Source organism: Amblyomma maculatum, chromosome 4, assembly GCF_055883805.1.
Source record: "Amblyomma maculatum isolate TAMU_Amacu chromosome 4, ASM5588380v1, whole genome shotgun sequence".
NCBI lineage: Eukaryota > Metazoa > Arthropoda > Arachnida > Ixodida > Ixodidae > Amblyomma > Amblyomma maculatum.
In genome coordinates, this window is record NC_139347.1 from 44,672,782 (window position 1) to 44,689,043 (window position 16,262).

Genomic DNA, 16,262 nt, shown 5'->3' on the forward strand with positions numbered 1-16,262 from the left:
GGATCCATTGTCCCAAGGCGACTCCGCTATGAGGGACACCACAGTGGAGGGCTCCGGAATTTCGACCACTTGGGGTTCTTTAACAGACTCTGACATCGTACGGCACACCAGCGTTTCTGCGTATCACAGCCTCGCAGGCGCGGGCCGCACGCGATGTAACAGATCCACTCTCGCTATATACCGCAGAGTGCGTGCGTGAACGTGTGTGTGCGCTTTTTGCTTCTGAGTGAAGGGAAGTAGGCAAAATACATCTAATGGTGTCCGGGAATGACCAAACAGACATACTAACAGTCGGTGCATCTTCTAACTCCACGACTGTCGTCTAAACATATATCTCATCCTCCAACCTACATATCGTGGATACAACCGGTATACGTCAACAGCTCAAAGCGAAACAAAAGGAGATCATGACATGTCGCGTACCCTAACTTCAGACTCCCACCCCAGACTCTCTTGACCGTGCAGCCTAGGTCATCCACATTTGGTGAGGGCGCACATCGCGACCACCTGGGATGTAGTCAGTAAGTGTAAACGTCACGACATTTTTCCAAAGGAAATCTTAAATAACCAACCAAAGCCCGACCTTCCACCCTCGCTCTGCTCCCGTTGCTCTCAACCAATGGCCGACATAGAGCACGTCGTGTGGCAATGCACGACCTTCGCCGCGGCACGCGCATGACACCAGCCCACACATGACACCAGCCCACACACGCACAATGCTAAAATAAGCAGATGGAACCGGGACAAGATCCAATTTCGTCACTATCGTAGGTCTGTGGCCCTTCGCCCGGGCATGCAAGTACCACCTCAAGGTGTGCAGTGAAGTGCAGCAGTGTGTTTGTGCAGTACGCCCACAAGTGACCCTTTTCCCAACACTCCCGCATCCGATGCCGTTACCCACATTTACAGGTTTCGGGTCCACCTTCAAAAATAAATTTATTCGTTCACCCCAAGGCATGCAATTCTCCCTTTAACCAATACCATCGGATGTGCTTTGATGACCTCAAGTGTCTGACTCGCGACATAACGGTCCCGAGTATGACTCCCATCTCACTCAAATTTTCTTTTCCGAGCAACTGATTTACTTTTCATTCTTACGTATGTCATAATGACGTTTCGAACCCGCGGAAAGATGAGGAATTGTGTAATGACGCCATCGCTGAAGGACTAGCTGCATGCTCGTTGTGGGGTGTTAGGATTATCCGCACAGGTCATGTGGCTGTGACGTCACGGCCCTCTTGGCCAATCTGAAGTTTTTGTTTAGGACATCAGGGTTGGCTCGTGCTCTAAGCGATGTCAGTCGGAGTTCTCCACTGCACGCTTCTTTCACTCCTTCCCCGGTACCCTCTCCTACAACGAGGTTCAGGCGTCCACCTCGAAGTGAGAGTAATTGTGGCTTTAGTTCCTCAAATCCTATTTAGGTTTGACTTATACGGGTATACGTCCCAAACCGACGTGATTAAGGACGCGTACACGGGCGCTTTGCTTTTCGCCTCCATCGAAAAATGGCCGTCGCGGCTGAGTTTGAACCCGCATCCCAGGGTTCATCTGTTGAGTGGCGTAAGCAGCCACAACGATGGGGCTCAAATGCCATTTAATTTAATCTAATCAGAGAAGATATAGTGGAGTGCTTTTGACTAACCTTGATCGCTTGGGGTTCTCTAATGTGCGCTGACGTCGCACATGCAGTACATGGATGCCTTTTACAGCCGCCGAATTATGGTTGCCGTGCACATTCGATCCTACAGCCGTTGGCTCACAGCCGAACGCTATCGTCAAAGCGGCATATCCAATGTGATGGGTCACCTTTAAATATTTAAATGCAACAGCTAAATGAATTTTGTTTAGTAAGGCGTATAATGATGGCGACGACAGCAGTCTTTCTGGGAAAAGCATGTCACGGGACAACGATTTACACAAGCCTATGGCCACAAAACAGCAATGCTATTGCTGTTGCTTACTCATCAGCTGTTGCTCTTCGTGCGCGACGCAGTGTGGGCGGATCCGGACAGACCTGCTGCTACGACATGGAAGGCGAGCTAATGCTTACCGCAGACACAATGTACGGAGGTCGACCATCGAGGATCTTCAGCTATGGCATCCTGCCCTTCAACAGCCGGATGAAGGTGATACCACTTCCCATGCAAGCACACCGAACGCTATCTCAAATAGTTGAGATTGTAGAAAAGAGCTCAGGCAGCCGGGTGACTGCGTTCTGCTCATCATGCACCATTGTTCGGCCAAATGGAGATAAATTGGCAACTTTAATTCAGATCCTGGCGGATTCAGCGGTCAACTATGGTAGGCAATAAAAAGACGAACGAACGGAGATTTAGATGCTACAACAGGGCTCATACGTCATGCACCTTTAGCATGTTGCATCAAGCCACAGTGCGGCGACAGACAGCTACAAACCCAGTTGCAACATATTTCCTAGAAATCCAGGTCATCCCAGTAAAAAAAAACTACAGAACTGTAAAAAATATAACAAAATATTCTGTAGTTGTCATAAACATCAGAATCTTCTGTAGTTTTATAGTTCTCTCTTATAGGTAATAGTTCTTTCTGTCATACTTTTTGTAGTTCTGTAGTACTTTTCTCTCACAACAACAAACATTTCTGACGTTACTACAGAATCCTCTGTTATCACAACAGGTTCACTGTCAAAATCAGCACCGAAATTCTGTTGTGACAACAGAAAATCTTCTGTAGTGTTTTAGACTATTTATGTTAGTGTGTATACAAGCGCTAAAGTAAAAATAACAGACATCAGGGTTGATTACAGTATAGTGCTCCTACCTTCCACATAAGGTACCGATAGTTAATACCATTCACCTATATTGATGTCGGCGTACCGTGTCTGATTTGCAATGATACCTGTTGCCTAGGTCGGTACATGCCTACCTAGATCACAAATCGTACTTAGCTGCAATCACCGTGACTCAAAGCCAGTGCAACAAAGCGAGAGAGTCGATCCATAAGGAGGTAGGCTGCACTAGCAGTCTCGTGGGAACTGCTCTTGTCACACTCAAAAGGTGACTGTACAGGCCCAGCAGACACGTTTGTATAATTCACACTGGTGTCTTTTACAGGTTCCCTCGTTGTCCAACTGGAACATTGATGCGATGCCATTCTTCTACTGCTGCCACTGGCAGCAGACCAAGGATGACTCCCAGTCGTGCCAACAATACAAGTACTGGCGAACATCGCAGGACTGTACTGCCTACCAACCACCGGGATACGGTAAGCATCTGCCACCTCTGACACTTCACATGCACTGATGAAAACAGACAGACTACCGGCTGGAAGGGACGCTGTGTAATATGACTGATTAAACACGCTGTGTATAAATGTGTGCTGCACACAGTATCAGGTACTCCAGGAAAGCCCGTCATTAATCTTAACAGACTTTGAGGTGAAATGTGTTTTTTCCCCAAATGAGTTGTTCACAAAAAATGTGAATCCTGTAAACTAGGCAGCTGTGTCTAGTTTACGGCGGCCACTGTGCCGTCCGCGAAAGCTGTAGTCTCATGCGACCTATCACTACCTTTGACATCACAGCCACGGTTCGATTTGGCTTCAAGAACTGAAATGACAATAAACAGCATATCAGTGATTGTATAGTAAATTCTATGCGTTAGTCTTAGAAATTCGATTATCGTAGTGTCTGGTGTAGGCTTGTGAAACGTCAAATGGCTAGAGGCAAAGTGGGGAAGGGAATCCAAGTGAAGAGGAAGAAGAGGGTAGAAAGCGACAGGTGGTGAGATGGACGCAGGGGTCGCCAGTGTCGAGGGGTGGGTTGAGTGGATAGGGGATACAGCGCGTCACATTGTGATTGCTGGCTTGGATCGGGAGAATGGTGCGGGGATATAACAGTGTGCCAAACGATGATTGATGGGCTTGATCATTAACAAAAAAATGCAATGTTTGGTGTTTATAATGCTTTAATGTGTCTCAAATATAGTTAGTGCTATTTTAAGCCTCAAACAATCAGTTCAATAACTTCCCAAAATTTCCAATGGCTGCAAAAATCATGGAGCTGTCGGTACTCACGGCACTTTTGTACAGTATGTTTAAAGGCCTGCATCGCATGTCACGTAGTCTGTGCATTCACGCACTACTCGGTCCCAATGGATCAGTGTACATGGGAAGCATATCACTGCGTGCGGGATTCTTCATGCAGTGCACACTGAGAGCACTCATTTCCAATTCTTACATGCAAACTTTGGTTGGTGCAGCGGCCGTGTTTGGCGACCCTCACTTCCTGACCTTTGACCGTGCCAACTACACCTTCACGGCACGTGGCGAGTTTGTATTGGTGCGGGTCAACGACCCCAAGGGAAAGCTCGAAATCCAGGGGCGCTTCGAGAGCGTGCGCCGTACATTACTCTCAGGTGAGCTTTTTTTAATGATCGTGTGCATCTCAGTATTCACACATATGGGTTGGTACTCTCATATAACTGAATGGCATTCGGTAAAAAAAAAAAAGCAAAACAACACTCGTAGCTAAACGAAGCATCTGTGATGTGAAAGCTGTTCTGCAAGAATCTTAAAATTTCTTGTTAACTGACAGTCTGTGTCTACCACGGTGATGCACGTGTGCAGATCGCATGGTGAATGGCACCTTCCTGAGCGCGGTGGCTGTTCGGGACAACGTGTCCTCGACAGTGGAAATTCACCTGCGGCCCCTGGCGGCGAGATTTAATTACCAACTCTACCTGGTCGTCGACAACGAATTCATCTACTTCTGGGATGACACTATGCGCATCCAGAACTTCAAGGGTATGTCCATTTCCTTGAAGCCCACACATGCTTGATAATTCAGATGCCCTTAGAAAATTGGCAAGGAATCATAAAGCAATGCCTGTGAAAGATTCCATTTTTAGCTACTACAAATTACGGTGTCTGTCAATCACAAGACAATGGTTTAGTCAGTGCTGCTGACAAAAAAAAATCCAGATACAAAGCCTATAGGCAAACAGTACGGATCACATGACTGGCAAAAAACAGCAGCAGATGTACATTTTGAACACAGCAAAATTCCACTGTACAATCAATGGCTCTGTATAAGGGCCCACACACTGTACATTCAGAATATTACTACTTGCTTTGTTCATAGTATGAAGGAACAAAAAAAGATAACAAAAATATTATGCCTCTGCAGGTTCTGATCTCAGATCACACTACAGAAAGTAAATACTGACAAAAAATCCATTTAGGATTAGACAATCTGGATGTACAGAAATAACAAGCAGTAATCTGGAGCTCACAGATTACTCATTATCCACTAGTGATGGCCATGTGTATGACATTGGCCTATGACCTGGCTTCTTTGTCATTGTCTGTTCTCTTCAGGTGTGACTATTTACCAACCAACCGGTTACTACAACATGTCCAAGATAGTGTGCATGTTTGACTCTGGGGCTGGAGTGGAAGTCTTGGTCAAGGATGAACAACTGTCCCTGAATGTCTTTCTACCTGTGGAATTTAAAGTAAGTATATGTTTAAGTAGCATGATCTATAAAGGCTTGTTAATATATGTGTGTGTTGTTTTTCCTTCTGCTTTTTATTTGTATTCTTTCTCGCTAAAATCACCATAACACTATTCTTGTCAATATCAACAAATAACATTTAGGAAAAAAAAATAATAATGAATCCCCAACGTTTTGACGCGTAGACTGACTGTTCACTCCTTCAAATTTATATATATATATATATATATATATATATATATATATATATATATATTGTTGTTTTTTTTTTTCACTCAAGACATATAAGATGCATGTATGTTTAATTGAGATGTGGGATGAAATAAAACATGTTACATTGAAGCATGTTCAATGATTAAAATCTCAAATTAGTGTTCAATTTGAGCAAACCATTATAAGTTCAGGAGGAAGTAAAATTTTGCAGGTGTCTTTGGCAAACTACATCGAAAAATTTGGCTAATATTGACACTGGTGTGAACACCATTCACCTTGTTCTAGAAAGCTGGCCTCATTATGCTTGTTTGGATAGATAAAAACTTGCCATGACTGCTGCAACAATAATGCATGGATATGCATATATAGCATGAATCTTGGATAAGGAAACCACCACATGTACTGTGTCACATCATACTTGAATGACACCCCCCCCCCCCCCCCCCCCCCCCCACACACACACACACACACACACGCACACACACAAAATTTATGTGAATGGCAGCAAGAAAGAAAAGGGTCACAGATAATTAGCAACAGGTCCATGCACAATAAACAGTGCTTTTGCGTGCATGAGTGCGTGTGTGTGTGTTGAGAGCTGGGCACCTTTTATCTTTCAGAATATCACTAGAGGTCTACTAGGATACTGGGACAAGCGCATGGAGAATGATTTGATGCCTCCGCATGGTAATGCCTTCGTGCCAGTTACAGCCAGCTTAGAACAGATTTACCATCAGTTCGGCAACCTGTGTAAGTATCCACAGAGAACATATTCATTTTAGTCTTGCAGAATCAGCACCAGTGAAATGTTCAATATTTAATTAAACTTGTATCAGTAAGACTGGAAATTTTTTTTTCAGCAACATATAAATGTAGGCGATTCATAAGAACCCCAGTCACTAGTTATTGTGGTCGCAACATATGATAAATGTGTGACGATTAACAGCTACAGGGTTTATGACGTCATTTTATGCTGTGGGCTGTGTACTGAATAATGTAATTGGCGGGCCGCACAGGCCCCCCAGCAAAAGCTATTGTTTATTGCTTGCTGGGGGATCCTGATTACAAAAGGCAGTCTTACTTATTGTGTTCTTTTATCTTGCAGGGAGATTAAATGAATCCAACTCTCTGTTCAACCACGACTTAATGGGCTACAAATTTGGCCACTATGATGACCAGTCTTTCCTGCCGTACCTAGAGGACCCACCACGGATTCCACAAAATTTCACGTTCAGGGCACAAGATGTCGCTGATGTAAGAACCTCATGTGTCAGAGGCAAACGGTGTAAAGCACTTAATAAGCAGTTCAGGTACACAAGACCACATGAATCAAAGCGAAGATAAAAACCTATAATGCCCGAGAGTAGAGAAAGTACAAGGTGGACTCACTGTCACATAACCTGCGTGCTTTGTACACAATGGTTGTTCACACAATGTCGCACATTGCACAGTCTTACGACAGTGGTGACTAAAGTCTCGCTCTAAAAACATGGCTTTGACTTTGAGCAATGTTACTGAGCACATAGCACGTAATATCATAGTGCTCTAATGAATATTGCATGCGGTACTGAAAGATTACCAATTGAAATGGCAAACAATGCATCAATGCTCACCTAACAAGGGCGCACCTATCATAAGCACTCAGCCATGCCAAACATTACAATTAAAGAGAAGAGAACAACCTTGTGGCTTCTCTCTGCAGCTAATAAATATCAAAAAGTGGTATCAAAAACATCAACACAGAAGCGGAGCAATATGTGCCTATTCTAGACCTGTTTAATCTCATCAATGCCACAATCTACCATTTCATTTTTCACATGAGACGTACACTGTGCTGTCATGTCTTGCCTTTAAATGCTCTGATGGCACACTGAATAAAGTAACACCTCGGTTCTTTTCACAGACGTGTTCTGGGTCCAAGGCCTGCATATACGACTTCATTGTGACAGGGGACAAAAGATATGCTGCCACTACGAAATCTAATGAGGCTGCTGTCCAATCTGTAGCCAGGGAGGTCCGAGAGGAAGGTAGGGATATTGCTCAGACCAGCATGTCACTTTTGCTAAGACCTCGAAGTTTCTCCTCACTGTTGAGACACAAGCAAGCTATTGCAAGTATTATGAATTATACATTAATAACATTATCAGGAAAGGAAAAGTAAATGAAAATGCCAAAACCATAACCTTATTAATGGTTCTGTTTACCTCCACTAAAAAGCAGCTGCCGCAGCTGGGACTGAGCACGGGTCGCTCGGATCAGCAGTCGAGCGCCTTATAACCGCTAAGCTAGAGAGGCATTAATAATTACCGACTAATCTGTATGGTCTTCCAAAACCCAAGGAAAATGCTTGCACCACATGACAAGAGAGTACCATGGCAGTTAAAGAACTATATTTTGATAATCTGTTTAACCTTCCAAAACCCAAGGAAAAATGCTTGCACTTTAAAAAACTATCTTTTGAATTAATTTTCCTTTAATACAGATGCACAATGAGCCTTCATTATGGTAAAACATACAGTGAAGGGGGTAGAACATTATTTTAAACTAAATAAACACAAGTGCTGCGCTGCATTGCTCTGCTTTAGAATTACCTTTAAGTAGATAGCAACTTGATTGCCAATAAGTCTTGCGCCTTGCTTTGTGTCAAAATGTTGCTACATGAGTTTGAGAGCGTCACAAGTACCCTGCACGTTACAAGCACACCCTAGTGAGACATTATCCAGTTGCACTTGCAGCCAATGATGTGTGTTGCTTACAGAGTTTCTTTCCTCATCTCTGCCACTATAGTAATCCGCTGCCCAGCTATTGACAAGCCTGCCAATGGGCGCAAGAGTGAGATCCGGAACTTTGTGGGGCGTACGGTGCGTTTCACATGCAACGAGGGATACCGTCTCGTTGGGCACGAGGTGCGCCAGTGCAAAGAGTACGGCCTGTGGTCCTGGGGTGTCGACGTAACATGCATCAGTGAGTATTCCTGACTGCTATGCATAAGTGCATAAACTATTAAGCTGCATCACTCATCTTGTGTGACAACTAGCAGCATACAGCAATGATTTGGAGCCCCTTCTGCGACATGCTTAAAGAAGCGCAAAAAAAAAAAAAAGAAGAAAAAAAAAAACGAATCTTTCTAGTTGGCTTTTAGGGTACATGATCATTGCAAAAGGGCGATTTTCATTTCGAAAGTGAGTTTCACCAATTTTTAATGTTTGGGAAAACTTGGCCCTTCCTCATTCACACTGATCCTTACACAAATCAGATTCAGTAGTTATTGGGAACTTATTTAAAAAACCTGGTGAATGCACTTGCACTGGCTATGAGAGGTGCACATCCGACCAATTTTTAATCGGGTGATGTGTGAAATCATGTCATCGCCCGTAGTAGAACTTGTGCAAGCCAGTAGGCTATGCCCTTTCTCTCCAGTGACAGCTTTGCTACTCCACACCCTCAGTAGATTAAAAGAATATCATTTTCGCCGCTAAAACCAAGATCTTTCATTTGACCTTTTTTGCAACTTGCAATAGTGTGTATTTTTTCTTTTTCAGCTTATTTCGAGCCAAAAATTACTTTTCTGCACATTAATAAGTACTTATTGTAGTCACATCAAGATATACTTTAGCATGCATAACTCTCAAAGTGAGTAAAATGCACCGAATGCATTTTTAATGCAATTGGAAATCTTTTTTAAGGCTAAAATTTTTTCTAATATTCAGGCGCCACCAGTTATAACAATAAATGAGGCATAAAATTATTGCAAAATGGCACACGCAAAGGAAATTGCATTAATTTGCTCAGTCATACAGAGTGGATTATTAAAGAGAGGAAAAACAATGCTCCAATGCACTGTCATGAGTAGAGGTTCTTTTTTTTTCTCTTCTCCTTGATTGGCGTTGGGCATGAACGATGATGACGAATACTCTAACGTTGAACAAGAAAAACTTTCCAAATCAGAATAGCATGGTCAGAGTGAAGACAGACAAAATTTTAGAGTACGAATTAGATACAGCCGCCTGAGCTCTCTCTGTCAGAAGCTCATGACGTGAGGCCTTAGATTCTCGACAACATCCCTTCTTTATCCCTCGGCTCATCGCCCATTGGGCAGGCCTTATCCTGATACAGTAGTAGCCTTCAGCCGCTTAGATAGGTGGGCCCACCATTCTTCCAGCAGATCTCATGTGACTCGGTAGTACACAAACCAAGAAAAACGCACTAAACTGCATGCAATGCTGCCATTACGTGACCAGACAAAATATAAGGTAAAAAGATAAAACTAAATTGCATACGTGCACAGACTTAATGCGATCTAACAAAACAGAACTAATGTAAAGCACAAACAAACTTGGACGACACCGTGTACCCCCTGCACCTAATTGCGGCGTGGGCCAGCTGAGGCCAAAGTACAAACGTAAAAACAAAATGGTCCTCTTCCCTCAGTTTCCCACTAACGGCGTTGCCAGACTGAAACTGAAATGCTTTAACGAGAGCGAAACCATCTCTGCACTGCTATTTAGACCCTATTAGCTCAAACCAATAGCGGGCGAAAATTTAGATATTCCCTGCTCAGCGCGTTAATTATAGGACGGCACCAATGTAACCATGAGCCAGCGGAAAGAAAAAAAAAAGGACGGTTGCTCAGAAAGCGCAGTGTCTACGCTATTCAAATGCAGTCCATGTTTCTCGGTTCGCTCGCGCAATTCCAAGGTGCCATTTGCCACGCAATGCTTCCGTGGAATTCATACTCTCGACCCGCAAGTAATGTACATTTTCAGCGAGTGGGGGAAGAGGGGGAGTGCAGGCAAGCATGAGAGCACACACTCTCTGATGGGACCGAGTTCACACTTCCATTATGATATATTTCTCATGTCATAAATATGCCCAGCCCGTGGGTGAGAGGTCTTCATAACACAGCCGTGATGACACGTGGCTCAGAGGCCGATGGGGACATATATTTCACACGCTACCTGAGGACCTCGAGCTCAGTGACTCTACAATCATGCTCACTATTAAGTCTGGAAGCTGTACAAGCACATACTGGTTTCTGGTTTCCACTTATGTGTGGCATTTAGAACATGGCCGCTTCAAGCCCTCAAGCAAGCAGCACCAGAAAAGGCCAAAACCACAGAGGGAGTAAAACGGTCCCAGAAAAGTATGCGCACTCCCATTGCGAGTGGCCAGATGTTTATGTCTGGTGACCAGAACTATGACAGAATGTATTCTCTCTATTACAGGCAATGCCAGCTATGCTCGAAAAATAGCTGGCATCACACTGGGCATCCTCCTGCCCATCGCCATCATCTTCTGCCTCGTTTTCTTCTGTTTCTTCAAGCGTAACCGCCACAAAAACAGCCACTACACAGGCTCAAATGGAGAGTAAGTTTATATGTTTTGTTTCGTTTAGGACACTTTGCACAAAGTGGTAGAGATTGAGAGGTATGCCATTAATGCCAGGTCTAGAGGCCAAGCGGCGCACGTGGTGACGCCATGCCCACATTTAAATTACTGTACGCTAGAGGCTCACAGTAGTGATAGAACTTCTCAGTGGGCTAGTAGGTGTCATATAACATTAATAGCAAAAGTTTTCGGGATGTGAGTGACAAGAAAAGTTTATTTCGGTATAGACATTTCATCTAGTTGCCCAAAATGTGTCACAATATAAGGGGACACGCACATCCTATCTGCTGGTCAGGCGACTGGGTCACGAGGCAGAAATTATTTTCTGATAACACACATCCCGTGAACTTCGGCTGCTGATGATACATCTCAAGTATTCTCAAATGAGCAAACTGGATGAGGACATGCAAGAAGAAATGAAAAGGACAAGCAGAGCAATATGTATGTCTTGCATTACTGTTGTTTTTTTTTTCTACCCCTGTTCAGTTTGTGCACCAATATCTTACTTGACACTAGTATTACACCAGCGTTAATACTACTCAAAAGGTAGGTCAGAGTTGCATGCAAGGGTGTCCGATAGACCATAGGCACATAATACGATTAGTATGCCCAGCATTATGTTCTCCACCTTCGAATTTTTAAATTTTAGTAGGTTACTCAAGGTGCTTATTCTTGTCTTTTGATTCAACAATGGTGAAAAAAAAAATTCTAGAGGGCACTTTGGACCACTAAAGTGCGATGAGGCGAAAGCAATTAGAGCACGGTGGATCCTAGCCCTCCAATACGGCGCCTCTATCTCCCTCTCTTCTTTCACTTCCACCTTCCTCTCTTTTTTTACGGCGTGGTACATGCGTCCGCGGAGAATTGTGACAGATACTGCGCCTTTTTTATCCTTTAAATCAATTTCAAACACCACTGATGCCTACTGTACTAACGCCCCCTAGACATCTGGGTCTGCTTCTGTTTGCTGTGTGGTGCGGCGTTCGAGGAAGCTCCAAATGAAAGGTGCTGCACGGACGCCTGGATCGGATGCCCACCGGGGGTCAGCTTCGTCTATGCATGAATCGCCTGGTGGCGTCATGACCAGTTGTGACGGTACATGGCGCGTTCCTTGTCGTACACAACGAGCATTCCATTGATCGCATCAAAGTTCACCAGCGTTCTATAATTTGTTTACAAGAAATTAAAGGCACAGTATCTGTCACTCGCGGAATCCCGCTATCCTTAAGGTAGACAAGGGGAATTATGATGAATGTTTCCCAATCCGGGGCGAGGCGCAGTTGGTAAAGCGATGTTCTGGGGATACAAGGGACGGAAGTTCGATTCCCGGTGGAGACAAGGTTTATTTATATACTTTTAACTATCTCCCTCGAAAGTTGACACCCTCTGCCGACAGCTCCTGCTGACAGCGATGAGACATTAAAGGCTTTCGCCTTAAAAAGATACGAAGTAACTGCACAGTCAGCCTAGCCTACTATGCCTGTTTACATGTTTATTCAGGTCAGTTAATGTGACTAGAGGCATATAAACACACAGTGTGCATGCAAAACACAACAGTGCAGCGGCATGTCACTATTTTGCACTGCTTTGTGCATGCACACTGTAGTATATAGCTGCAGTATGCCTACAGCATGAGCATGAGTTTGGTGTTTTATACAGCCATCATTTTAAAATACACATGCTACTAAATTGTTCGACCAGGAAATTGTACTTCCTGCACTTTGAATTGTGGCCCTAAGTCATGCTTATGTAGCTCATGCCTACTGCTGTCGCTGCTAATCAAATTGCATGCTTTTCTCTGCCTTGAATTAAAACACTAAGTGATAACCGTTGTTTCTTCTCGAGTTTTAGCAAGTTCCAAGAGCGAAAAGCAAAGACCTACCATGGCCCAGCACCCGAGAAGCTGAGTGAGACGACGCACTGAGCAAAATGTGCCATTTGGTGGACAACGCAAGATGAAAGAGCATTTTGTAAATAGGCACCCTCTCATTCCAGGTTTTACAAGTCATGCTTCACAGTCCGTGCACCAAAAACAACAACGGCCTGCTAAGAATCAATGCCAATTTCTTTTCCCTTGCTTAACACAAACACCCCCATTCCCAAAGCATGTGTGTGTGCTGACACATGCCAGGGAACTCTTTCGACATATAAAAAAGCATCATGCTGTTATGATAAAAATGAACATACAGCTGGTTTTTTCATAAGAAGCGTTTTGGTCAACAAATGACGATATGTTCACTACATTGTTTTGCACATAGCACAGTTCGACCTGTGCATGTTTAAATCATGACCGACTTCTCCATACGAGACATTCCTCTTATCTGTAATGAGAAGTAAAATGGCTTTTCAGTTGATAAGCTTGATCAACGTGGATGTGAAATAAATTATTAAGTTTCCTAAATTTAAGAATAAGAGATCCACAGCAAGAGAAATTGTGGTGCACAAGGGCTTCCTAGAGCTACTCAGTAGCTGATGCCAAGTTTTTATCAACATTGACAGCTATGTTCGGGCCCTGTTTTTGTTCACGTTATCAAGACCACATGTTCAAGAGCACATTGTGAGGTATTTCAGAGCCTGCGTTTTCACAAGAAAAGACTGCCATGTAGTGTACATAGGAAAGTTACAGATGTTACACAGATCAAGTGCAACAAGTGTGGCTACTTTTTCACCTGTGTGTACGTCTTGCAAGTGTTTACATATAAAACAAATGTTATAGCTTTTATGCAGTGTAGCATGTCCTAAACTTTTTTTGCAAACTGAATTAAAATATGAAATATGATACCATTGCGTTTATTTATTTATTTATTTATCACTCCATCACTCACATTTATTACCTGTTCTCAAAATGCACATATCATGAGAGACACTTGCATACTATCGGCTTAGGGCACAAAGAATTGAAGGTTTATACGGTAAACATAATGAATGTTAGGGCTCGCACAAATGAAGCCAAAAACAAAATGAAACAGATTACTGCAACCTAAATGTAGTACATTACAAGTTAGGAGGGATCACATGTTAGCACACAACTACAGCACTAAAGTACTGATGTATCACACAATATAAAAGCTAAGTTGCACCATTTGAGTGGATAAGTGTAATGTCCACTAACGTGATCTTGCAACATGATCAAAAAGGGACATTGATATTGTCGCTTACTGATTTGGCTTGGTTTACTAAATTTAAATTCCCACCGTGACACAGCCTTTTTATGATTTATGCATAAGGCAAGCTCCTTCTTGCAATTCTTTTATATTTAAAAAACCCTTGATAGGTAAAGATATGGGGATGTTATTATTATTATTAATTTTTTTAGTGTTTTGTAATTGACCTTGCCAGAATTAGTCCTGTGATGATTCTTAAGGAGGAAGAACATAAAGCAAAGCGGAAGGAAAAGCAATGCACCAATGGGTTTTTTTTTTTTTTTTCATTTTTCTTTCGGCTTTGCATTTTTATTCTTTCTCGCTAAAAATCATCAAAGGACTAATTCTGGCAAGATCAACTACAAAACACTAAAGAAAATAATAACAATAATAATATCCCCATATGTTTACCTTGGACTCTCATGGACTGTTGGCTCCTTGTACCATAACAAGTCCCTCATTTTCCCTTCATTTTTCTGCTTGATAGGTAAAGAATCACAAATTTTACACTTTGACAATGGCAGCCAATGTGTACAACCATTTCTAGTTATCTACATTCTTGGGGCTGCATTTTGCAAGATTTATTCTCTGAAAGAGTATTAAAAAGGGGAAATGCAAGTTTGTTATGACTGGATATAACCTGATCGAAAAGATGCAAATTACAGCAAACCAAGCAATTTGAAATTTCATTAGACTATAGCGCGAAAAAAAAAAACAAAAAAAAAACACACCAGTGTTAAGTATGCGCACAATAATGGTGACAACAAGTAAAGGTATTTAAGTGACAGATATCAAAAGTGACCAGAGACAAGGTCAACCAGTCATCAGTCTTTTCCACAAGGCACAGAGTAAGGTCCTTTTCTGATCTGCCAGCTTCAAAGCATCAGTTGGCATTCAATTTAGTAGTTTTTTATACATTTTCAGCATTTCTGTAACCTGTGTGTTTCTACACCAGAATTCAGCTTGGTGCTTTAAGAAATGCCCAAAGGTAACATGAAAAGTCTCTAACTCGCATTGAATGAGAGCTTGATCAAATAGCTATGTTTTTCCTTTCACAAACGCATCTCTTCTTCACACCGGATAAAGCTTTACTCAGTTATGAAGCTTCGCAGGAAAGTGGAAGGTGCAGACACCTATGAAATTTTTAACCATGATGCTGCCTTTCTGTAATGAATAAATTATAATGGCTCTGCATTCTTTCTGTACTTGTTCAATTCCTGCAAATTCCCTCCATTTGAACTGCTATACACCACTGAAAAAGCCTGAACAGAAAAAATCTCATCACAGTTGTATGTCGTGTTTTATCATGCATTAGGATTAAACTATTACGTGCCAGAAAACTGGCAAAATATTCCTGTTTGTTGGAGTGGGAGGGCTAGAAAGACTCAGTTGTTACAGCTTGTTCAAGAACCCTTGCTACCGCACACCGAAGTGAAAATCAATGGGCTCATTATTATCATATGCAATATTTCTGTCAGCGACTATTTTCTTTGGTACACTGTGAATAATGTAGATTCAACCGGCCTTATTTCCCAAGTGACATCATTTGTGAAGCTTGCCATGTATTGTACAACTAAATTATTAACATGCAAATTTTAGTATACATCATTTTATTAGCACATAGTACAAAAAACGTGATATAATAAAAAAATAAAGCATATCACTACGCAATATTAAAGTTCTATATACAAGAATACCATCACCTGTTGTGCTGTGACGACTGTGCATATCGCGCGTCTTCAACATGAAGAAGCCCAGACAAGTGTGCTATAAATGACTGCAGAAAAGCAATGCCTTCATGGGTGACTGCACTGCAACACAGAGAGAAAAATTTCGTTACTATATGAACAAAGAAACGAAGCGTCTTGAAATATTCAAAGACTGAGAGAGGCAAAAAGAGAAATCAAAACAAGACACATGAGCTTCTGCACGAGACTGCAATGATTAATTGCAAACAACCAAGTCTCCCGACTTTCTGTAGTGGAAAACTCGACATTCTTCAAACTGAGAGCACAATAATATTCCA

The 16,262-nt window shown here is 42.5% G+C and overlaps 2 protein-coding genes across 5 annotated transcripts in view; one reads left to right on the top strand and one right to left on the bottom strand.

Moving 5' to 3' along the window:
- Positions 1 to 13,874, top strand: part of mesh (sushi domain containing 2 mesh) — a 38,223-nt gene extending 24,349 nt beyond the window's left edge. The window contains exons 11-21 of one of the 2 annotated variants that reach the window (XM_084601267.1): positions 1,994 to 2,126; positions 3,093 to 3,243; positions 4,239 to 4,394; positions 4,606 to 4,782; positions 5,356 to 5,492; positions 6,326 to 6,455; positions 6,811 to 6,959; positions 7,609 to 7,732; positions 8,493 to 8,669; positions 10,931 to 11,072; positions 12,945 to 13,874. In XM_084601267.1, coding sequence (XP_084457393.1) covers positions 1,994 to 2,126; positions 3,093 to 3,243; positions 4,239 to 4,394; positions 4,606 to 4,782; positions 5,356 to 5,492; positions 6,326 to 6,455; positions 6,811 to 6,959; positions 7,609 to 7,732; positions 8,493 to 8,669; positions 10,931 to 11,072; positions 12,945 to 13,017 — 1,549 coding nt within the window. In that variant the 3' untranslated portion in view covers positions 13,018 to 13,874. Of the gene's footprint in view, positions 1 to 1,993; positions 2,127 to 3,092; positions 3,244 to 4,238; positions 4,395 to 4,605; positions 4,783 to 5,355; positions 5,493 to 6,325; positions 6,456 to 6,810; positions 6,960 to 7,608; positions 7,733 to 8,492; positions 8,670 to 10,930; positions 11,073 to 12,938 lie in introns of both variants that reach the window. The other variant, XM_084601266.1, reaches the window with a different exon arrangement.
- Positions 1 to 16,262, bottom strand: part of LOC146190890 (GTP-binding protein 8-like) — a 29,319-nt gene that overhangs the window by 5,372 nt on the left and 7,685 nt on the right. The window contains exons 6-7 of one of the 3 annotated variants that reach the window (XM_084601275.1): positions 15,940 to 16,047; positions 13,280 to 13,414 (exon numbers count right to left, since the gene is read on the bottom strand). In XM_084601275.1, coding sequence (XP_084457401.1) covers positions 13,411 to 13,414; positions 15,940 to 16,047 — 112 coding nt within the window. In that variant the 3' untranslated portion in view covers positions 13,280 to 13,410. Of the gene's footprint in view, positions 1 to 13,279; positions 13,415 to 15,935; positions 16,048 to 16,262 lie in introns of those variants that run through there. The other 2 variants (XM_084601274.1, XM_084601276.1) reach the window with 2 other exon arrangements.